Consider the following 25,960-nt stretch of genomic DNA (forward strand, 5'->3'; position numbering starts at 1 on the left):
TGGGTGCCTCATTCGGACAAGAGTTTTCAAATGGTGCCACAAATTTTCGATGGGATTGAGGTCAGGACTGTTTCCTGGCCATGACAACAATTTAATGCTCTTTGTACGAAACCACTCTTTTGAAATTTTGGCCATGTGGCAAGGAGCAGAATCCTGCTGAAAAATAAACGAAGCATTGTTGGGAAAGAGATCTCTGATGGAAGGTAGAAGTTTTGGTTCTAGAATAGTGTCAATGTATTTTCTGGCATTCAGTGTCCCATCGATGACATGAAGGCGACCAATGCCATCTGCTGACATGCATGACCAAATCATAACACTAACTGGGTTCTTCACAGTTGCTTGAATGCAGTCAGGATGTAGCTCTTCTCCTATTCTATGTCTTACATATTTTCGCCCATCACTACCGAATAACGATATCTTAGTTTCATCACTCCATATAACTTGTGACCACTGATCATCTGTCCAATTAATGTGTTCCTTTGCCCACTGTAGTCTTTTTTTTCGTTGCTGAAAATTAAGATAAGGCTTTTTTCGTGGAATTCTACCTCTCAGTCTAACATCTGTTAATCTTCTCCCGATTGTTCTTGAACTGACAGAAACACTAGCATCATTCAGATCACTTCGGATTGCCGCTGATGACATTTTTCTATCTTGGTGACATAGTCTTTTTATTATTCTGTCATCAATAGATGTGGTGCACCTTTTTCGGCCTTTTCTTTCTTTGTTTTTTATTGAATTTGTCTAGTGATATCATAAACAAAACTTTCGGACTCCAGATGTAGTCACTGAACCACCCACCTGTCTTGCAATTTCAGCATAGGTAAAACCACTTTCTCGTAACACAATAATATTACATCTCTTTCTAGATGTCCAATCTACTCTTTTATTTGATGTCATTGCTTCTTGACTAAATATTAAAAATTTTACAAAAATTCCTACTTGTAATTGCAGTGTATAAGAAACAGGTCCTCCTTCTACAGAACAAAGCAAAATAATGAATTGTTTCAAGTGTAAACATGATATCAGCTTCTACTGGCAGTTACTAACATTTGATTGGTTCTCAGAACAAGAACAGTGATTGGCCAGTAAAGCTACACATTACAAACCACTTCATAACTGTGTTTTTTATTTATATTAAAGTACATATACTTTAATTAAATTAATTAAAGTACAAATTTTTTTGTATTGCAAATAATTGAATTCTGTGTTTTGTATTGAATTCAGTAATAAATTCGCTTTAAAATGATATATACAAGTTTGCATTTTGCAAAATGCAACATTTTCTATAAGCAAACAAAGTTCAAAAACATAAAAATTTCCAAAAGTGTCCACAATTTTGGCAACCACTATAAACCCTGCTGGTCCGCAGTCACTGAGAATACAAGATAAATAGTATCGAGTTGGTGTCTCATCTAGCTAGTTAATCCCTGCGGAGTCGATCGAGTTGATAGTTGGGCAGCGAGTGCCGAGTAGGTCGTTGAGTGCACTGAAAGAGTCTCGTAGTGTATCACGGTTAGTGCATTGTCAAGAGAGCGTGTTGAGCTCCGGGAACGAATTAACCGAAGAGTCGGGAGCTGTACTCTGTGTGTCGTCGAGTGCATCGCGAATTGTAGCGTGGAGAGTCTTGAGAGTACGTGGAGTTCCCAGAATGATCAAGCAGAGTCGGGAGCTGTACTCTAGTGCTTTGCCATGAAGCTATCTCCACCGTGATAGCCTGATAACCTGGAGGCTGTGTCGCTGATCATGTCAGCGTGTTTATAGTAGTTCATCGACGACTGTAAAAACGTGTTTTGGAGCTGTCTTGACAATACTGGCCAATAAAATGCTTTTTTTGATACTTCATCAAGTAGTATTGTCATTATTCACTCCAAATCCTCCCGAACCCTGTACGAACGTGAAGGAAGAAAATAACGTAACAACTGGTGTCAGAAGAAAAACGCAACAATATATATAATTATAAAACAATTTTTTTAAAAAAGATAATTATACCTAGTATTTTTGCATGTTATATATATATATATAAATGAAAAAATCATATTTATTCACAATTTTAATAAATCCAGAGGGAAAATGTCAAAGATAATATAAATTATAGAATTTATCAAAGAATTACACCTATATCAGGCTTAAAAAAATTTAGTTTTACTAATGATAAAACTTTTCACTTCTGCTTAGTTTTCATTCTACATGCATATGCTTTGAATATCACTACTTATTAATCTATTGAAACATACAAGCTGTGAAAACTAAATTTTGGCAATTCAATCTAGGGGAGTGTTTGTTCACTATGGAATAACTGTCACTAGTGGAGAGGTTAGGGTATTTGAATATCATAAAGCCACGAGGGCTATTTGTGTAAGAGGAGGTGTGCTTCATAAAGGAGTTTCTAAGGGAACTGGTTCATACTGTCATTACACAAGGGGAAAACCAACTATGCAGCCATGCAACTGTTCGTCTGGGATCAAACCCAAGCCAGTTCAAACTACCAGTATTTAGCATTTTAACCACTTGCCTATTGGTGGGGCATAACCAGTGAAATAAGTAAAATTTAGTTAATAAGCAACAAGGTCTTGATATGCCAGTAAATGACGTATAAGGTATTTAGCCATCAAGTTCAAATGAGAAACGATTCACAGAGAAATACGTCTCTCCCCAGCAAAACGCTTTTTGTTTGTCATTCATGTTAGCTCTTAAAAAATTTACCAAACAGATAGAGGATTTAGAATGTTTTATATACCTACTATTACACTATATACTTTGGACATTTATTCGTTATATTCAGGACCCCAACAGTGCCCGAGTGGTAAAGTTGCCAAACTGGTCGTTCAGTCCAGAGTTCCGAGTCCCAGCGAACAAGCTGACTGCAAGGGTATTTTTGTTATTTTCCCAATGTTTAGTGTGTCTACAAGACAGTTTCCCTTGGAAAGTCATTCACAAAGGCATCCCTCCTAAGCAGATAGCCCTTGCAAAGATTTTCCATAATTAAACAAACTAAACCATCATTATATTGAATCTCGACTTGTCCAACACCCTATTAAGATAAAAGCATATTATTTTCACAACAAAGGACCACTCTAACAGAAGGAAAAAAAATCTGAAAATTTCAGATTTTATATTAAGCCCAAAAGGGGCTTTTTTTTTTTTTTTTCATTTACACATACATACATGTTTCGAGAGCATTTGGGCTACAAATATTTAAAATCAGCATAGCTTTAACATTTCCAACAGATAGCCTCATGCACTGGAAATAAAAATGTTTTATTCCATACAGTGTTGCCCCTGCTCAGGCTGAAATTGTTGAGTTTTCTAATAAAAAAATTCATTAAAGGTTTACAAAATATGACACAGGGAATAAAACAAATTCAAAATTCCAGCTTCCAGATGCCTATATTCAGGTGGAGGACTATGTTATTTAACATTTAATGGCTCTAGGTTACCACTGTTTTTTCACGATGCGAGAAACATACACTCGTGCTGATTCTTCATTATTAATTTCCTTAAATACAATATAGGGCGATAATATTTGGTTGCAACAATTTGAAAAGCGACTGAATGCTTTTAGTGATTTGATACAAAATGACGTTTTTAAACTAATAGCCTTTCTGGGCTAACAAAATTTTTAATTCATTGATGAAGTCCATAGATCAAGATATAAACACTGCCAAAGTTCTGAGCCAAACTAATATTAAACTAACAGTTTAATATATTTTTGAAAACTATAATTTTTTATAAGTAATCCAGAAATGTAATTTTCATTATTCATGTACCTTTGAAAAGCTAATTTTAAACTTTCACAATAGATTCAATATGTTTTTACTAAATTATAATTAAATTTTTATTCATTAAAAAGTAAGAATGATAAATAATTTACAGTTTCAAAAAACAGGATCACAAATATTAAGCAGAAAAAAGTCCTGGAAATGAGGACAAATTGCAGAAACTGTCACATATATCAATAATCAAATATTAAGATGTTAATAACCAAATATCAATTATGTGGAAAAATTTTACACATATTCAAGTACACATTTACATAATCTTTGAAAAAGCAAACTTACCAGTGCATGACGGAAAAAATATAGCAAGCAATAAAGTAAATGATGTGGTGATGTCTACTAAAATTTGGTTGTATGTTTTTTGACCATATGAATTGGCATCCTCACGATTAACACTTTCGGATACATAATCACCTTTCTGACGAAAACGACTTGGAATATTTGCTGTAACATAAAAAGTACAAGAGTATGATAAATCTAAACTTTTATCAAGCAGTTATTGTAGACCGTATTAATTTTTTTAAAGATTTTTCAAAACTATTGGTTATCATTTTGAGTATGGATTATATTTTCTAACAAGATATCAATGCCATACAGCTTTTTCAGCTTTATGTCTTATTTTTAAAACACTAAAAATCTACCTAAGTACTATGCAGTCACAATATCTTTTTCTATTTAATTACAACTTCCTTTTTATTTGCATTATTAATTATTTTATTACACCTACTAGAATAAGTTTTTATTATGTCCATTACAGTCAAAAGTCGTTAATCCGGACCTCAAAGCTACAAACTTCCTGTGCATGCGTCAACGCATAATGCGTTCATGCATGTGCATATGCGTTTACACATGCATGTAATACCTTTACGTATGCGCATATGCATGTATGCATGTGCATAATATGTTTACGCATGCGCGTTTAATGTATAACGGACGGTATAAGCTAAGCTAAAATTATCTAATTATCTATTTCAGTTAATGTTGCAGATTGCGTTGTTCCTTAATCTTCGAATTGGATCCGGCTTATTATTTTTTGCAGACTGTTAGAGCAATTTTATAAAAGTAAACTTGAACTTTCGATTATGTCAAATAGAATTTCGATGCTGGATACTGCCAAAGGATCTACAAAGTGAAAGCATGTTTCGATGTCCATCAAACAAAAAGTGGAATTGTTGCAAAAAATGGATAAAGGCGTATCCTTTGTTTCTCTAACCATTCCGAAATCTGTTTATCAATTTCACACTGCTCTGTGTGTGTGTGTGGGGGGGGAACATCGCGGCGCGCAATGAACTGGAAGTTGATCTGTCAGCACTATCCTTATCTTCAGGGCAGATGTTTTTATTTTATTCGGCTTATAGTTCATTACTAAATGTAGTATTTCATCTCGATGTACTCTGATATGATTTAAATCAAATTTATTATAAATATCACGAATACACATCAAATAGTTTTCTGGTTGCAATTTTCTAATTTTGACTATGGGTAATGTATGTTTTACACATGCGCGCGTTGAAAGAAATGTTTAATATTAAGATTTTTTTTGTAAATTTTGATACCCTTTAGATCATAATTGTTCTTTATTTCAGAAATTACGATTTCATATATTTAATTTTATAATTTCTGCATGCCATCTTACCAGATTTAAACTGATTATCTATAATCCGGAATCGGTGAAGTCCCGACGAGTCCGGATTAAAGATTTTTGAGTGTCAAATAATAATTATAATAATATATTGTTACAAATTCTGTATATAGATAAATGAATTTAGTGCAATAGTGTGTGAAATTGTTGTATTTCTTTTGTACAATGTAACATGAAAATTTAATGAAGCGAAGCTTGCCAGAAAAGTAAGAATGCAGAGACAAGTCTATTTAACATTGAGTAAATGGCTATCTTGCTAATTTTCAGAAATATCTCCTAACTGCCTACCTCCAAGTTTGGTGACTAATTTTTCTCACCAAACTTGGAGACAAACAGCCAAAATTCACCAAACTTGGCAACAGTTAGATCCAATCCCTGTATCACCATAACAGATATTAATTGATGTTCTCTGTAGCTTAACCATAATTCTGTCAGAATTAAAAATGACTTCTTGGTCTTAAGTAGGAAAATTCCACACTGTTTCTAATCATAAGTTTTTAAAATTATCTTTTAAAGACATAATTCTGAATTTAGTGATGAGCTTAAATCCAAAATAGTGAATATTAATATAAAATTTAGCTAGTGCTAAAATAATACAATAGAAATATGACCAAAATAATAGAAAATTATACAAACTAATACAAAAGAGATTATTTTATTCCTACCACAAAATATTTTATGTTTACAGCAAAGGCTGAGGTGAAATTATGCTTTCCCCCCAAATATATACATATATATGACTAACCATTTGAAAATAAAATGTGATTAAACAAAATCATTTTCCTTTTAAGTTTTAATTTTTTGACTAGCAAAGTTGTAAGTTTGAACGAAAATTTAATTATACATTACCACAACTTAATATTATAAATATTCACATTTCTTTCTATATTTCTAATTTGTCAATTTTTATAAATTAATTTAAATATCAATCATTAAAAAAATTTTAAGCATCAAATACTCAAAAGCAACTAATTTATACTATTGTCTGGATCATGTATATACATAGTAGAATAAAGCATACAAAAGTTTTTTATAATAATATTTGTCTATAAATTTTCTTTTTCATTGATGTACTCTATCAATGTATTACAATATCTAAAATTAAAACTACACTTCTTTTAACTTTTAAATACTCTACCTACTTTATTAACTTTTTTAATTTTGGCAGAATTAAATTTATAATTCTTAAAAATACACTGCTGGCCATTAAAATTGCAACACCATGAAGGAAAGCAACTACAAAAAAGATATTCATTGTGCGTATACAGTATGGCATGAAGACAAAATGATCAAATTTGAAAGCAGTCTGGGGGTTTACAGGGGTGTGAAATTAGTAGAAACATCTGCCAGCCCTGGCAGCTAAAATGCCCGGTTAGGCATGAAGTCGAACTGGGCTTGGGTGACAGAAACGGGCAACTCATTCCATGCTGCTTCAAGTCTATACAACACTTCATTGACCGTATTAGCTGGAGAGGGGTGGTAGGCCAGTCTCTCGAAAACCCATGACCAGATTTTTTTTTCAGTGGGTGACAGATCTGGAGACTGTGCAGGGCAGGGCAGCAATCAAATACCCAGTGCATCAAGGAAGGTCAGAACACGACATGCAGCATGTGGTCTTGCATTATCTTGTTGAAAGATGGCGTTTAGCAGGCCTCGAAGATAGAGCGCAACCACCTACACTCGAAGATAGGGCAGGCCTTGATGATAGTCCACGCTGCTGCAAACGTCGACACACTCTATGAGCGAATATTGGGCATGCTGCAAACATGCCTCTTTCCTGACTAATGGTCCGTGATGTGGTTGTACAGTTTTGCAGGGCTGACCTCACAATATGTCTCTCCTCTCGGGCGTTAGTCATGGGAGGACGTTGAGATACTGCATTTAGTTCAGTATGACCCTCAGCAACCCACTGATTCCACATTCGCATGACGGTAGTTGGATGTTGACCAGTGCGATGGGTGATATCATGGAAGGATAATTCACACTCTCAATAGGCATCGATCCTGCATCTATCAAATTCTGACACTTGCTGGTAAGCATTTCTTATTATTTGAGGCATAACACAATATTCAGAGCAAACTGCAACCTTACAAAGCATTTTCTGAATGAGAAATCCAGTATACAACTTTTCTTTTATGCAGTGCTTCAGACGTTATTTCTCCCTCCTGCGTTGTCTAAATGCGCTGAAATACCAATCATTTGCATATTCCAACCTCTTCTTTCTTTTATGTTATTTTGGCATTTGGCAGATCATTCATTCCTGGTGTTGCAATTTTAATCGTACATAAATATAATACACATAGTATGTGAGCAGAAATATCCAGACATTTTTAGGATAGAGTTATGATGCATATGCATACCCAGTTGTAGAATAGGAATTAGTAGGGAGCAGAAACACCTTTGAATGTGCTGACACTAGCTATGCTATTAAGAATGCCACCCAGTAAATTTTGCAATTGGAATGTCTTCCCATTCTTAGAAACAACAGTAATTAGTTCAGTCAGCAATTTTAGGCATTATAGCCTGACTCACAATGACAACCCATTTCCATCCTAGAGACATTCTGTATGTTTTAAGCAGAAACTCTGAGGTAACATCGAAATATGAAAATCATTTGTTATCAGTATAAGCTACATATATGAATTGCAGCCCAACAAAGCTTAAACTGGAATGGTTTCATATCAAAATGTGATCATAGCATGAGAAACTTTGAAATGTGAAAAACTTTTAAGATAGGTCTCTGTATTTAAAATTTTCTTCCTGGAAACCAGGAGGCATAAACACAAAAAAATAGACCATATCATAATGTTCCCTGAGCCAAATTTAGCCTGAGGAACAATATCAATTAAGTATCATTCATCTAGCATCCTCCATATCCACACACATCTATTACATTTCTAGATAGTGATTGATAGATAGCTACACATACCATATTGCCATTGTTCCAAATCCCAGCTACATATCACTTTATACCTTACTAAGCAATCCTTGATAATAGTTGAGCTAATATATGGCACATGTACAGCTGTTTTCTTATTGAAACAAAAATTATACAACTGTAAATGAAGACATTAAATACAGAAGCACAGTAACATTTTTCATGAATGTTCCCAGCTGATTCTACACATTTTCTTAGTAACCTCCTATTTGTCAAACAGCATAGTTAGCATAGAATTGAACTAAATGGCTAGAACTTCTGAAGCTTCTTACTTCAAAACATCAGCATTCAGAGTTGAATATGCTACATTTAGCACTGCTGAATTTCACAAACTGATTTTGTATAATGGAAGCAACCAATCACCTCTCATCTTTCAAACCCACAAAGAAGAAATTTCTCACTTTTTTATACTTTAAGGTTCACAATGTTGTCTCACTGTGACTTGTTTTTTTATACCTACATCAGCATACGCTGTTTTATAAGCAAGTTAAACGGTTCTACAACAGCAGGGAGTATCAGACCTTACAGTGGCCAAAGTCATTCATAAAAAGTGAAAAAAATCGAGTTGGATTTACTGCTGAATAAACATTTACTTGCTTTTAATTTCTGAAATCTTGACTGTATCCAAATCGCAGTTCAAAAAATAAGTCTCAATATAATAAAATTTCAAAATATACTTTTATATCTTTATATTTCTTGTTTAATAGCCAGTCTTGCCACAAGGGGGCACTTCCTTATAAGATTCAAAATATAGTATGTGTGCCTTGGAAAAGTTAAAATAAAATTAAAAAAAAAAAAAAAAGACCTCATCCATTCATAGAGATTATGATACATATCTTCTCACATGTACTGTGATCTGATACAACACTCTTATCTAAGTCAACAAATCATTAAAGTAGTTCAACAGGAAAGAGCTTGCTGCAGTTAGGTACTACAGTGAAACTGACAAATGGAATGCCAGATATTATTGAAGAGTTCTGAATTGACAAAAACAAAGCAAAAAGCTACATACTTAGTAAGTATTATTTAATTCAGAGATTCCAGCTGCATTACATGTGCAGTTGTGAAAAGGTAATTTTTCTTATTAAAGTTGAGAACAGCTCATTTTTGGAGAAAACTACCATCTACAAATAAATTCTTCAGGGCTGTAACTAAGAAAAATTCTCGAAAGAAAAATTTTAACAGTTATTTACATGAAGTATTCAGAATATTTAAGGCATTAAGAATTTCAACATACAAAAAGAAAGTCTAATTAACAGCTGGGCTACACTAAAAGCCTGCAGAGATACAAATGTTGAACACTGATAGTTTGACCTAGATTTCACTGCCAGTGAAATGGCTGGGTGCATGGAGTTTTCAAATTCCACCTTGAAAGCAGCCTTAAAATCAAAGAAGTGCCAGAAATGCTACTAGACCACCTTGCAACACACACCTTCCTTTCAACCTACCAATACATTTAAATATCAATTCCCAGAAATACAGCAAGGAGGGGAAACTCGACTCAGCCATTCATTTCAGGTCCAGCTGATGAAGCATACAGGCCATTTGTGGAAGCTACTATTTTACTAATGGTTTTAGCTTGTCAACCTAGAACATTTTTATTTCATTTTTCACTATCCAACAGCATAACAATAAAATTATTAAAGGATTTGAAAGACATTTTCTCTTATATGTATTATCAGCCGAAAGATGGCATTGTAGAAAAGTCGCGATAGGGGGCGCATGATGGCAATTGAGAATCGGGAAGCGAGAGAATGTGACTAAGGTTAAGAATGTTCTGTAATGATATGTATATATGTATATATTTACTGTAATAATAAAGAATTTATAAAATGCATGAGTTAATCCGATTGAATGAAAAGCCCAACTTACCCCTAGCCATCCTAAGATTAATAACCAGAGTCGTAGCTAGGGTTTTCAGCACCCAGGGGCAACTGAAGATTTCGCACCCCCTAGTGCCTGCCAAGGATGGAAAACATTTAATTCTAAAATGTCGTAACATCAATTTGGTGCCCCTTGGATTCTGCACCCGGGGATAGGTGTCCCCCCTTGCCCCCCTCTAGCTACGCCCCTGTTAATAACAGAGATTAAAGATAACATATATCTCATACACTGTCATGTCAACATCTACAACCTTAGGACGAAGATATCATTTTCCATAGCTAATAAAATATTACTTAATTTCAATGAATGAAGAAGGTCCAAAACGTCTTTCCATTAAAACCTCAGATAACACAAACTGGATGTTAAAGAAATTAATAAGGTATCTGCAGTTCAAAAAGCAAAAAGTAATTATATAATTGTGAAGACAAGATATATTTTATGTAAATTTAGCAAAAGAAATTTTATTAAAGCATTATGTAATTTTACATAAAAATTTACAACATGTTGTAAATCTAAAAAGAATTAGAAGTAAAATTGTGATGCAAAAGTGTGTTAAAACATCTTAGATCTACTTTTATAAAAAAAATAATTATGCACTTTAACATTGTCTGATTGCAATATTACCTGTACTGCATAACAGTTTTTAATACTTTTGTCTCCCTAAACTTATTTGTCTAAAGAAAACTAAATTATTTGAAACACGATAAAAAATGTTAATGCATGAAAAACATTATATAAATAATTATATATATATATTTTTTACTTTTGAAGCAAAATGAGGTGATGATAAAGTAGATGAAATTTAAAAGACAGTCAGGTGAAATTTAAAATATGCAGTATATATAATATATGTAATGAAGCAGACACTCACTATAATGAAAGCAGACTTAGAAGTAATTACGCTACAGAAACATTGATAGTATAAAACATGTAATGTTGATCCATAAAGAAGGGCAACTTGGGTAGCCAAGGCTGAATAAATATTGATCTTTCTTTTAAAAAACATGTTGCAGCCACAAACAACTTGGCACACTACTTATGCCTATTTCAAAATGTTTACATTTCTGATAGCTTTGCAATAAGAAAAGAGAAGCACAGCAGTCCAGCTGAATTGAAGTGTAGAAGTGTAAGTCGTTTTCAAAAAGACATCTAAATTTATAATTAGTTTCGATTCTCAATGCATTTGACTGGATAATTAATTAATGCTGCGGTAAAATTATTATTGGCTGTTTGAATTTTAGTTCCATTTACATCATCAGCGTTATGAAGAATCAAAAATGACATGGATTAGTCTTGAGGCAGTGCAGAAAAAGATTACTATTTATAGAATAGAAAGAGGAAATACCAAATTAAACATAAAAGGGCTAATGCTAATTTAAATTAGGCTGTTGTTGAGAATAATATCACTTATCTGATACCAGAGCAAGACCACGAAATTCATTGTGGGAAGGAGGCTAGATCGAACCAGTCGTGTTGCAAAAGCCTTGGGTACCATACACGTGACAGTATGATTTTGCTCAGTTCTGGCCCCAATTTTGAAGAGCCTCTCAGGGGAATGTGTCCAAAGGTCTCCCATCCTTCTTCCCCTACCAACAACCTCTCGAGAAGACTTTTGGCTTGCCACATATTTAGAGTGCGCTATGCCGCACAGACACAATACATCTACAAACATTCATGCTTTCTCCAGGATTCAAGCCTGGGGTCTTCAGTATGGCACTTAGAGTCACTAACCACTATCCCTTTTGGGCAGCAATTTAAATTATGATCTATCTTTTACACATTTTTTATCTTACATATACAATATGGATTTTAAAAATTTAGCAATATTTTATGAAAATGATTAAAGTTTTATGGTTAAAAAGATTAAACTTTTCATAATTAAGTTTAATAAAATTAAGTAAAGAATTTAAAAAAAATTTAATTACTTTATTTAGGGAAGAACATTAATCTTTTGAGGTCCAGGTTTGACTCCTGTAAGATCCTTGAAACAAAGTTGGGATTTTTCATACCTTATGCTTTGCCCCTTCTAAGAAAACCTTTGCTTTTCGCAATAATGATACTTTTAGGTAGTTCGATTTATTATGAAAGAGAGGCTTTCCCTTACAAAAGGAAGAGAAATGTAGCGATTATTGTCTAAACTGTTTAGATGGTTTCTCTTACGAAGGGAAAATTTAAAGGTGCAGTTGATTCCAAATCAGATCACTCAGTGATACACAGAAGGGAATGTATATATAGATATAATGTCATTCTATTTCTCCATATCACAGTCCATGCCTTTCTTGAAAAAGGTGTACAACATTTTAAGTAATGGTCTTATCTTACAAAATTACGTGCCTTTATAAAGTAATAATAAAAATTAATTCTACAATATTTTAATGTTATGTTATAAAATTCTTCCATATCTGCTATTGTATAGATAATTTTAGTTGCTTTTATCAGATCTCCAACAAATTTTGTAACATATTTTCTTAAATTTAAAAACATTCATGGCTTTGTAAACAGAGAAATATCATGCAAATGTTGTAATAAACACAAACGTTATTTATTGTCATATTTCCTTGTAGCATTTAATTTTTTTTTGCTGTAAATTTTATTGATATTATCCAAATTCTTTAAAATTTTCTTCATGGAAGGAACATTTAGAAAAGTAAAATATCATGGCTACAAAAATGAGTAAAAACAAACTATATGGAAATGTTAAAATTTAAATTGCAGAAAAATTCAAATTTAAAATCTAAATAAATATTAAAAATTTGCATGAAAATGTAATGCTTAAGAGAGAAAACTAACAATTTAAAATATGCAGTGTTTAGTTCAAATGCGACTTCTACTTCACATTATTCGTATATTTCGTATTGCAATTTTTTATCAAAAGGATTTCAAGTTGGAAGGAGAAATTTGTGAGATGCATATAATTTTCGAAAAAATAGGAAGAAGTTACAAGATAGTTATGAATGAGATTATCTTCAAATTCCGAAGCTACAAGAAGGAAATGGGAATTACAGGGAAAACCGGATCCTTAACACAAAGATCTTTGAAAGTAATAAGTGGTTAAGACTCCAGCAACATCAAACTTGACAGTTCACTCTACCTTTTCAGCTTGGAAAACAGAGGAAAAAGGCATGACCACTAAAGTGGTCATCCTCTCCCTTTCAAACACAGAATACCAAAGCTAACATAATGGCCATTCTGTCTCCAAAAGATTAAGATAATTAATTACATTTCTGAATTTATGTTGAAGATTTTTAATTATTGCTAGAAATTTTATAATTATTTGGGAATGATGTGAATATGAAAAAGAATAAAATAATTCTGAAAAACTAGTATACAATATGGTAAACAAATGTTCTGAGTATAACAGAGAAAATAGTTTAGAACATTGATTATTGTTATATTGAATAATGAATAATAATTAAAAATTTGAGTAACCAAGTAACTGTAATAGAATTTATATGAGTAATATAATTGAAAAGTAAAATTTCTAGAAAAAATTCATTTGAGTTTATGTTAAAAGAATGTTACAATTAGTTAATTAATTATATAATGTACAGGGTGCTTCAAATCACTTAATACAAAACACTGATAGATTTGACATCTGACAGCGCACTAAAAACTGTTTCAAACTAAAATCTATTTTAGTTTTCGCTACATATCAGATGAATTTTTAATTTTGTCTGTGAAAGCAAAATTAGTGGTTATCTTTCTCAACTCTGTTTTGGAATACACCAAAACATCACTGTTCAAAGACCATATTCTTGCCCAAAATTTGGTGAATAAGCACCGCATCATCACAGCATTGAACAGTGAGTGAAGCAGTTCCAGGAAATGGGCTGCTTGTGTAAGAAAAACCAGCCTATCACAAACACCAGCCAAAACTGAAGTGACTGAAAAAAAATTGTGAAATGTGCTTACCGAAGTGATTGAAAAAAATTTGTGAAATGTGTTTACCGAAGTGATTGAAAACATTTGTGAAATGTTTTTACAAAGTCCCACAAAATCAACATATTGTGTGAAATCCAAACCCAATGCATTATGCTCTTGTTCCCAATTTTTCTGCAATTTAAATATGCGTGTGTTATGGAAATGTCTACAATTACAGCCATACACGTTTCAGATGCTGCAGGTGTTCCAACAAACTGTTACGTAAAGCTTTCAGTGAGAATTTGCAAGATAAGCTGGAGGCAGATTTTTGCCTACAGGGTTTTATTAATGATAAAGTGTTCATGCCCCAATGTTTCCCTTCTTTGTTCTAAAAATAACAATTGCTTAATAACTTTTTCCGGACCGCATCATTTCTAGATTAATCTATATCATATGCCTTTTGCATAATGATGATAACACAGCTAATTTGGAACTCAAAATTTCAAGAACTGAAACCTTTCTCTTAATAAGCTTTCATATTGGATAATATGTACTTTATATCTGCTCCTCAGCAAAGGCAAATTGCTGTTTGCTGTTTCTCTTCTTACTGCAAAGCTATGAAAAATGTGAATGTTTTGAAACAGAAAATGAATATTTAATATGCCTCGGCTGCCAAGTCTGCTGGTCATTATGGATCAATATGTATTAAAATCAATATTTCTATAATATTATTACACATAGATATAATGTACATATATATCAGTTACAAAATAATAACTAATATATACATATATTAGTTACAAAATACTATACACAGTTTTTATACTATACACAATATACTCACAATGAAAAACATCATTTGACATTCCAGGAATTCCTAATTTCATTTTCACTTCATTATTTTCGAAATATGAATCACATGAATACATAGGTTCTCCAGATTCTGTTTTATTTACCTCTTGGCAATAAAGATAAAATAATGAATTGGTTTCATTCTGGTCTTTTGAACAAGAATAATTTCCTTTACTTAGCAGTCGATCACCCAATATACAAATTCTACAAAAGACAAAAAGCCACTTATACAGTAACATATATAAATTCTAAAAAAGACAAAAAGCCACTTATACAATAGCATGAGTTAAAAAAAATGTGTACCTAAATAATGGATAATATGTTTTCAGAAACTTAATTTTTTTTTTAGTATTTCTACATATAAAGAAAATAAATCAAAATACAGTAAAAGCTTGACTAGCCATAAAGCTCAGGAAAGCCGAATGCTGGATTTGTGAAAATACTGAAGAATTAGCATTTAAAAATTGCAATTCACAAGTCAAATGAATGGAAGAAGAAACTTAACTAATCAAAACAATCCCTTTTAACTGTTGTAAAAGGCATTCATTTAAAATAACAAGATTTTAAAAAAAAATTGCATTTCAGGCATAAAAGCTGATGCATTTTCACAGGCCTTAAAAAACATATAAAAGTAAAACATCTCAACTGATTATGAAATCCTATCAACCATGGAAGCTGGCAGAGATTCCACCAAACTTGTGTCAGCAATACCAGCAGAAGTTTGATGAAACAAACCTCTCTTTATTATTGAGTAACATAATCAACAGGCACAAGTCACTGACAAAGCATATCAAAAACTTAAATCACTTACATTAAATAATTTTTCACACTGCATCATCACTGTTTATCCATTTTCAAATAAAGTCACTTTTTTTTTAATGCCAAGATCCTTAATTTTGAAAATATTCTGCTGCATGCTGTTCCATACATGGCAGGTTTCAAATTTTAATTATTTTTTTTAAAAACGGTGAGGAAAAGGTACTTAAATAGCAAACATATTTTTCTTTACAAAAACGAAACAAGCTTATTGAGAATTAATCAGGTTTACATAAAACCACGGTGAAGATCTTATGACTGTTTTGTGCCACCATAATTATTCATTACTGGTACTAAATTACATTGTCTAGCAACAATTCCTTTTTTTTTTTCAAAATGGTTTGATGACATTATTTGAAAGGCATGTGAAGAATGATCAGTTCCAAGGATTGATCCTTGAGCAACAGGAGCGAGGGGGCTAAGCAACACCTTCTGAAAGAGAAATGTAATTGTATTCGCATTTTAGGTGTCAGAAGTCGGATTCTGAGCAATAGACCTATATAAATGTTTTGTGATGCTTTTACCAGCCTCTTAATTTATGCATTCTTTTATTAAAAACATTCTACAATAATCTAGTTATTTGAGCTATCTGGTTAATTGATTATTAGACAGTCAGGCTTTTACTGTACTGAATAACTTAATTTAGGCTGGTAGGTTTAATTTAGAAGTCAAACAACAAGAATCAGTGTTATATTTTCAAATTATCACAGGACTAGTTTCGATGGTTTTACCGAACCATCATCCTCAGCTGCTAAAGTGCAAATGAATGAGATAAAATATACTGATAAGAATAGCTGGACAAGAGTTGAGTGACTGGTACCATTTGTTGATGGAACGAGAACTAAAACAATTTTTTTAAAGGCAGAAGGCAAAGATGGACTGGAATTAGGGTCGTTAACTAGAACAGAGAGATTTTTTTTACGTGAAATGCCTTTAGAAAATCTAATTCACCAATGGAATATGTTTTTTGAATAATTTTGGCTGCAGAAAAATTGAAAGTGTGATTTTCGGACCAACAATCCTGGGCAACAGAAGACTTTTGTGTTTCCTTTTTTCTAACATATGCCTCATGTTCCTTAATGAAAAATTTTAAGGCTCACTTACCACACTGGCAAGGAATCCTGTAAATACCCAGGAATTCACATCCGAAATGGAGCCCTTGAGTATGGAACTCGGAATTTTATTGATAGGAGAGTAAACGACCCAAAAGTTAAATTTCTGTAAAATACGTGCAATTTTATAGCTAATTGATGGAAAGAAATTGCATGTATAGCTAATCTTTCCATCATCGAAACTAGTCTGTAAAATATCGAAACTAGTCCTGTGATAATTTGAAAATATAACGCTGATTCTTGCTGTTTGACTTCTAAATTAATACTTGTTATGCATGTTATTAGATTATTATTTTAATAGGGTAGGCTATCATGAAAGTTTTTTTTTTTTTTTTCCCTCCCCTGAAAAAATTTTACACTAAAAGCCATAATTTTAGTTTCACTGGATGTTTATTCCATCTTAACCATCTAGTTCACACATCTTTTAAAGCACTTACAAAAGTCTTCTAAATAAACAATACTGCATTTACTTGCATATTTATTTTTTCCCCTCTGCATTTTCAGTTTATGATTAAAGAACTTTTAATTCATAACAGCAATATTCAAGGTATGGATAAGTAGTAAGGAGCACACCAGGGAGAGGGGCACCCAAACTAAAATTTGCCATACACAGATAATCGTCCCAATCCCTAGAAGTGATTCAAGGAGGTATAACCTCCCATTCAACTAAGGGGGACTTATATGATTCACACAGTCTAGGTAATTGCACAGAAGTCAGAGGTTGACGGCAATGTATCCACCAACAAAGAAAAGTACCTAGTAAAATGTAGTCCGTCCCCAAGTGTTGACAAACTGTAGCCAAACTCCCAAGGACAACCTTTGAAATCTAACCATGTAGTGTGCCCATAACCAAGGGAGAGACAAGACAGTACTACATGTTCCTTGCCAAGCCTGAACACTCCACTGAATAAACAATGGTTCCAGCCCCGTGAAGACCGATTTTATAGCCCCTTGGCCGAGACCTCGTAAGTACAGATCGTGGAACAGAAAATGAATAGTAATGAAAGTAGTAAACGTAACTGACTTCTTTCAAGTTTTGTAACAGAGATGGCCAAACTTCATGTCAGTAGGAGCCACATGTTTGAATTTAGGTACACTGAAAAGCCACAGTTACACATTAAATATTATTTAAAAAGCAGCAAAACAGTTCCTGACGAGAAAGAAATGCTTCAGATAATTTGACAGTGACATTTTACAATTAATGTAACTATTTATTGAAAAAAAAAATTGTTCTTGTGCTATATTCAGGAAAATATGTTACTATAACATTCAAAATTTGATATAATGTGATGAATATTCTTTTTTCAGACCTCCCCCCCCCAAAAAAGGGTTCTTTTTGAACTTCCAGTTTTTTGCATCCAATGCTGATTATAAATTCTCAAGCAATTTCATTGAATATAAACTAAAAAAGAACACATAATAGTCTTTACAATAATTTCTCATTCATGTGAAAAATAATGCAATGATTTTAAAATAGGAACATGGAAATAGCACTTTTTCTTTTTAACATTAAAACAAATGATATCGGTAGATGGCTCTGCTGAGAAACTGTAAAGTAATACATGAGAATTATTTAAAACATATTACTATCAACTAAGCAGAGTTTTTGCATAAAAAATAGTTTACTCTTCCCATGCAACTATTTAAGCCCAACAAAAAGATAAAAGCTAACCTCTTACATTTAACTGGATTATCAGATATGTTTTGTTCCCCCCCCCCAATGCATGTTGTAACACTGGAGCATTACTAACAAATGCATAATGTAGTATCATTGAATCAGCACATAGAGCACTGCTAATGTTATGTTTTCTGCTAGACTGATAGCCCATATCTCATGCCACTGTTATTAAATCACAGAAATAGCACACAACAAGAAGTTGTTTAAAAGTATTAATCATGCAACTTAAAATAAAACAAATCGAACTACTGATTATTAAAACAATTATAATTTTTTTTAGAATTGGATGATGTTTCGAAAATACACTATTGTTTGTTCGTATGATCACTGCCAACAATGAGAATACTTGTAGTTGGCAAACTCAATTTATTTGGCAGCTATAACTTGTTACTTATTCCCTTGTATAAATCGTCGAGTACTGCTGTAGTGAATGCATGCAGTGTTTAAGTGTTTGCCATACAGGAAGAGACTAAATAATATACCTGGCATACTGAAATTGATTATTTACATCTCAAAATGTATATTCTATAACTAATGTTTAAAATGCAAAACCTTTTTTTTTATTTTATTTATTTACTTTTGGTTCATTTACTTGAGAAATAAATGGAGTTATAAATGGACTGCTTAAATTTTTGTTCAGTGACTCATGCAAGACTAATGGAAAATAACGTATTGAATATGCAGCAGTTTTGCACAGAACATGCAAGTATTGTTTATCTAGTTCCGCATTATGCGATAGCTGGCCCAGAGAACAAAATATTATTTCACATACCAACTATGACCCCTACGATAAGTTCTATATAAATCCGTAGTTTATTTTTTGAAGGCATGAAAACTTAGTGAATTTGATATCAAGCTCCAGTACAACTGATCTCCTCTAAAGGATCTGCGTGCTGACACATGAGGAGTACAGATCGGGAAGAGTGGTCTATTTGCAGATAAGCGTTTCCAGTTGAGCTTTACCTTGTCATGGTCTGGAGGCTTTCTCTTTTGAGGTTCCTAATATGCTCAACAGCTAAGTACTGTGAGAACCCCATGGTACCAGTTTACAAAAGGCAACCCATTGCACTTGTTGCTCCCTTCGAGGAGCCTGTTGTGGTTTTCCTATAGGATCTCACTCCCTTACAAGACAAAGCATGAAGTACAGATATAAAGTGTGATGTCTGCTTCAAAAGACGAACAACAGAGAGACCGGCTGTCAGAAAATGCTCAAAAACAGTGTAGTGCACCAACATGTGAAGAAGCTTTCTGTTCAGCTAATGCTGAGAACTTCTTATCAAAGCAACATGAGTGTCTAGAGAACTTGGATGGGCACTTAAATAAAGAGAAAATTCCTAAAAGAGAAGGAAAAGACATCAAAGACTAATCGTTAAATATCTTAAAACTGTTATCCAAACAGAATTTAAGAATAGCAAAATTAGATGGACAATTAGAACAAAATCAAAATGTAGAAGATTATCTTACTGGATTATTAGAAATCAAAGCTTCCAAAGAAACTTACGCAGATATGTTAAAGAAATTGATTACTCAAAGACCAAGATCCTGGTCGAGATTGGCTAAATGAAAGGAACATTTGCTAATAAGATGATGATGCCACATTGCAAGATGTTAGGGATAAACTAATGACTAACATGAATCCCAATAACCTTAAAATTGGTGTTAAAAATGTGAGAAATGTATGTAAAGGTAGTGTTACCATAGAAACCATAAAAGAGGATGACCTTAAGTTTCTAGAAGAGGCCATTAAAAAAAAAAAAAAAAAAATAAGAAACTAAAAGAAACTAAAAGACCCAGTGGAACCCCAAAGGCTCAAAAAAGATAAATCCGAAAATAATGATATACTATGTCGGAGAGGATCTAAAGAGAAAACATTAGTCAAGACTTTAAAAACTCAAAATCACGAACGGTTGGGTAATATCATTAGACCCATCATCCTTCCTAAACATAATGAAGACTAGAAAAGTAAATATAAAATGGACAAGGAAAAACATCCGAGAGTTCATAACAGTTACTCAATGAATTAGGCCGTACAAAACATACATGCCAAGAGGCTCAACAGTGCACAAAATGTGGCAAAACAAGGCATATAAAAAAAGAATGCCTTGGTAAAATGGAAAGATTTGTAAACTGCCGCAAGGCAAATCAATAATATAACCTCGTGCTAAAAATGCATCACAGTAGCCTTAACAATGATTGTGCATGCAAAATAAGGGAACTTGAATTATTAAGATGAAAGATAAACTATAGATAAAGTCAAACTAATGCAATTCAGCACTCATGGAGAGCAAATTTACAATCGAGACAGGATCTCGAAGGTAGTGTAGAAACAAAGATCACTTGCATTCAAGAACCTTCTAAAATTAAAGACGAAATTTGTGATTTTTCCATAAATTATAGACTCTATTAGAACAAAAAATAAGTAAAGTCAAGAATTTTTATTAAGGACCCAGGGCTTTCAGTCCTGGAAATCAGCACACCACCAGAAATCATCATAGTTAAAATAGATGGTGAAGCCCTTTTTCTATTAATCTCAGCGTACTGCCCACACACAATGATTTGGGTTTGGTTCTAATCAAAATGGAGGAACTTCTTCAAAATTATGAGGACATTCTGACACTAGTTTGTGGTTATTTTAATGCCAAAAGTAATCTTTGGGGAACAGGGTTCACATATCCCAGAGGGATAATGTTGAAGACTTCCTATAGGCAGCTAGATCCACAGTACTAAACAACCCAGACAGCGTCCCGACATTTGTAGGGGCTTGTGGTATAGATAGCTATCATGTTCTTGAGATATGCAAGCTCCCTAAGGAAAACTAACTAAGAAATATACAAGAGAGAAACCTTAAGTGATCACAAACCCATAAATCTAGAAATTAACTTAAAATTAGAAAATGTTATAAAAGACCTAAGAATGAAACTTCTAAATACATAATGGCTTAACTTGAAAATGGCAATTAGCAAAATTTTTGTAGAAAAATACAAAATTAGAGATAAAGAGGACATTGATAAAAACATCCAAGAAATCTCAGACCAATTAAAATCGGCATACATATAAAACCCTCAATAAAAAGAGCAAAAGATTCTCCCCCTATACAAAGAAAATCAAAACCTGGTGGTTAAGGTGCCTAACAGAACAGTGCAAAATAATAAGAAAACTAAGGATGGAGTACCAACACTCAAGAGGGAAGCTATGCAAGCTCTCAAAAAGAAAGAATTTAATATACATTTGTAAATAAGTGGCTAAACACAAACAGCAAATATCTGAAGCTAAACTAGTATCCTGGGAGAACTTTTGGGATAGCTTACAGATAAACTCTCCTTTCGGAACACATTTTGACATACTGAAAGGCAAAGCTTATAATCCACTTAAAATCTGTAGAATTAAAAAAAGGAAATAATGACTGGACGTCAAGTATAGAAGATACAATAAAGTTCATAATTTAATCCCATTTTCTGCAGGATAATTCTGAGGAAGATAATGAAGAACAAAGAAATTAGAACAAAAGCAAAGCACCCCCTCCCCAAACACAGAAAATGACTAATTTTTCCAAGGAGGAATTAAAGCAAATTATTTAAATCAACAAAAAAGGAACGCCTTCAGGAAAGGACAAACTTTCCATAGAAACAGTAGAAGAGCAATTTACAGAAAATGAAAACTTATTTGTAAAACTGTTAAATGAATGGCTAAATACATGTTACTTCCTGAAACAGTGCAAAGTGGATAACCTAGTCTTCTTCCATAAAGACAAAAACCTACCCGGGTGCCTATAGACCAATATGTCTCTTATTGGCATGGAGGAAAGTTCTGGATAAATTGATATAAAAAAGACTGACATATTTCTTCATCATAAAGAAGATCCTAAACAACAAACAATTTCGGTTTACCCTACATAGAATCACCACAGAAACTTTAGAAACCTAACAAGACAAATTCAGGACAACAGGAAGAGCAATTTAAACACCTGTGTAATATCCCCTGGATATGGCATCCACATATAACAGACTGTGGTGGTCTGAGATCTTGCGATACATGTAGAAGTCAAGTGCCCAAAGAACTTAACTAATCAAAAGCTATCTTAGTGATAGAGGCATCTATTATAACAGGGATGGAGTAGAAATCTTCCATAAGTATCACAAAGGGGCCCCTCAAAGGTCAAACTTGGGTCCAATTCTATGCAACATCTTGGCGGACTCTTCTTAATACTGAATTTGAAGAAGATGCCACAATAAGGCATATGCCAATAATTTCATAATAATAATAGTTGGTGGTAATAGATTAGAAGAAAAAGCACACAGAGCCCTTGATAAAAATATATCAGTGGAGCTTAAAATATAAATTAAAGATTAGTGTGCAAAAGACAAAGCTAATTCTCTTTGCAACAGGCAACAAGTTACAAAAATCACCACCTAGAATAAAATGGTGATCACCCTGAGATGCGAGTGAATCAAATACCTAGCATTTGTCCTAGATTGAAAACTAACATGGATCCCACATTTAAGTGAAACAACAAAAAACAACAACAAAAAAAAAAAAAAAAAAAAAAAGAGTACCTTAAAATTGGTACCAATCTAAACAGAATACATAATTGGAACCTCAAAGGAAAATTATTAAAAGTGCTTTACTTAAAAGCAATAGAAAAGATGATTCTATATGGGTGCCCAGTCTGGTATACGAGGATCAAAAGAATGAAAGTTAAACTTAAGCAGATGCAAAGAATTTACCTAAAAGCTGATATGGAATCTCAAGACTTACAAAATCTTTCATTTCAAGGAAAACATATCCCTACAGGATGTAATGATATGACATGAGGAGGTAACTTCCCACAATTCCACACAAACTTCTCACAATTTTAAAACACCCAGCCCTGATAGAAGAAATTAAATGAGGAAAAATATCCCAAATAATAAAGAAATAGAAGTGTTCTCTGACAGTTTCAAAATAAATGACAAAGTAGGAGCACCTTTTGTTATAAAACAATCAAAGTGAATATTCAAACATCAATTAAAATTGAACAATGAAGTGACAATATTTCATGCAAAGTTTCAAGCCATAAAACACCCAATTCTACAGATAGGCCACAATATATGGCCCACCACTTCTGTTAAAATCTTCACAGATAGTCAGAGCATGCTTTACAGTTTAAACAGTGCAAAGATCTCAAGTGCATGAGGGCACAAAGGATAATGAAAGAGCAGATCAAGAAGCCAAACTAGCCACAGAAAATGAAGAAATAGATCTCGAGGTCCTACTATTGGAAGAGATAGTAATATATATATATATATATATATATATAGAAAGGGCTATGATCAATACAAAAACTTGAATAAAACTACCATCATTTCCAGAAGAAACGACGTGGAGTTTACATGTTTAAAACTTAAAATTTTCAGCGGGTGCGGCGTTTCTACCCATGCGGCACTTAAAATGCACTAAAAAATATTTCCTATGATGTCATTGTGCATAGTTTGAATGACCTTGTTAATGTGCATAGTTTGGATGACCTTGTCATTGTACATAGACTGGCGTTGTTCCCACACAAAAGACCACTCAGTTGCTTTCTGCGAACTTTATTTTGTTTACATTCTTTCCCTTGAACAGACCTACGTGCCTATTCACCCTAAACGGGATCTCAGAACAATAACATTCTTCCCTGTTTCAAATCAGCATTCTCATCAGTTTGAAGTCTCTCTTCTCTGCCATTCGATGAATCTTCCAGGACCCATCCTCTTCCCACCCCTGCCTTTTCCATTTTAAATCTAGTGCAATTTTTTTCAAAGGCGGACACCACCTGCATTGCAATAACGAATTCTGGTGTATTTCCCCTTCAGCACGAATCGATTTTTCTTGGCATTCTGCCAGATACAGATCCCATCAGTTTGAGTACAAGTACTTGTTGGATAGTTTTTAAGCAAGAACAGAGCGGAAAATTTTTGAAAATGGCACCTAAACAGCACAGAAGCTATACTGTTGGTTTTAAGCTTAATGTAATTTCCTGTGCTGAACAAATTGGAAATAGAGCAGCAGCTCGGGAGTTTGAAGTGGATGAGAGATGCATTTGACATTGGAAAACTGAAAAAGAAGAACTTAAAAATTTGCCGCGACAGAAAAGAGCCAAAAGAAGTGGTACTGTAAGGAGGCCGAATCTAGAGGACAACACTGCAAACTGGATAAAGGAACAACGAGGAAAGGGAATGGCAATTTCAACTGTAAAAATTTGCTTATAAGCAAAATTTATGGCAAAACAAATGAACATAAATGACTTCAAAGGAGGACCTTGCTGGTGTAGCAGATTTATGAAAAGAAAAAATATTTCTGTGCATACTAGAACAACAGTTGGGCAACAATTACCAATGGACTGGCAGGATAAAAAGGCATCTTTTTTAAAATATGTGACAGATATTATTATTGACCAAAAAAAAATTCTTCCATCACAGATAAATGTGGATGAAACAGCGTTAGTTTTTGACTCTCCTGCAAACAAAACTGTTGATGAAACTGGTGCAAAAATTGTATCTGTGCTTACGACAGGGCATGAAAGAACATCATTTACATGAGTGTTAGCTTGTACCACAAACGGTGACAAGCTAAAGCTGATGATCATTTTTAAAAGAAAAACTATTCTGAAGGGAGATTTTTCTAATGACGTAATTATTTGTGCAAACGGGAATGGATGGATGTGCGAAACAATCATGCATGAGTGGCTACAAAAAATTTGGCAGTGTCAAAAGGGATCTTTTATGCAACCAAAAGGGTTATTAATAATGGATTCCATGCATGCTCATTTACTTGAGTCAGTGAAAACCAGATGTCAAAAACTGTCTACGACCATAGCAATAACTCCTGGCGATTTGACAAAAATCTTACAACCATTAGATTTGTCAGATAATAAATCCTTCAAAGCTGAAGTCTGAAAACGGTGGGAGTGTTGCATGAGTGAAGGATTGCATACGTATCCAAAAGCAGCAAAATACGTACAGCATCTTATGAAGAAGTTGCAAAGTGGGTAGGAAGTGCGGGGGAAATCAGTAAAAACATCGTCAATAACAGCAGCATTAAAAGAAGCTGAAATTATATCCTCAAATAACCAAGATGATAAATGTGACGATCTGGAAGACTTGGATCAGGATTTATTAATCTTTTTAATTCAGATAGTAAAGAATCAGATTTTGATGACTTCATTTGATGTACAGTTTGCTGCAATTCCTTTGTAAGTAAAATTTAAATTTTTCTTTTGTCATCCAAATTTAATATCTCTTTGTTGCAACTTTTTTATAATATGAGTATGACAAATATGGACTTATTTAGTGGGTAAATATACGTATATTTGTGAACGTAAATATATTTTCAACATTTCTTACCTTATTTTTGAGTTACAGTTTCATGACATGCATTTTTCTT

At 33.2% G+C, this 25,960-nt stretch overlaps 1 protein-coding gene across 3 annotated transcripts in view; it reads right to left on the minus strand.

Annotated features, from left to right (window-relative positions):
• LOC118195043 (solute carrier family 12 member 4-like) overlaps window positions 1–25,960 on the minus strand; it is a 189,459-nt gene that overhangs the window by 88,943 nt on the left and 74,556 nt on the right. For all 3 annotated transcript variants that reach the window (XR_015042001.1, XM_085820197.1, XM_085820196.1), the window contains exons 8-9: window positions 14,946–15,157; window positions 4,059–4,220 (exon numbers count right to left, since the gene is read on the minus strand). Coding sequence is in view for 2 of the 3 variants with exons in the window: in XM_085820197.1 (XP_085676323.1) it covers window positions 4,059–4,220; window positions 14,946–15,157 (374 nt within the window). In the remaining variant the exon portion in view is untranslated. The remainder of the gene's footprint in view (window positions 1–4,058; window positions 4,221–14,945; window positions 15,158–25,960) is intronic.

Source organism: Stegodyphus dumicola, chromosome 7, assembly GCF_044657685.1.
Source record: "Stegodyphus dumicola isolate Sdum_Otavi_A_Nest chromosome 7, ASM4465768v1".
Classification (NCBI taxonomy): domain Eukaryota; kingdom Metazoa; phylum Arthropoda; class Arachnida; order Araneae; family Eresidae; genus Stegodyphus; species Stegodyphus dumicola.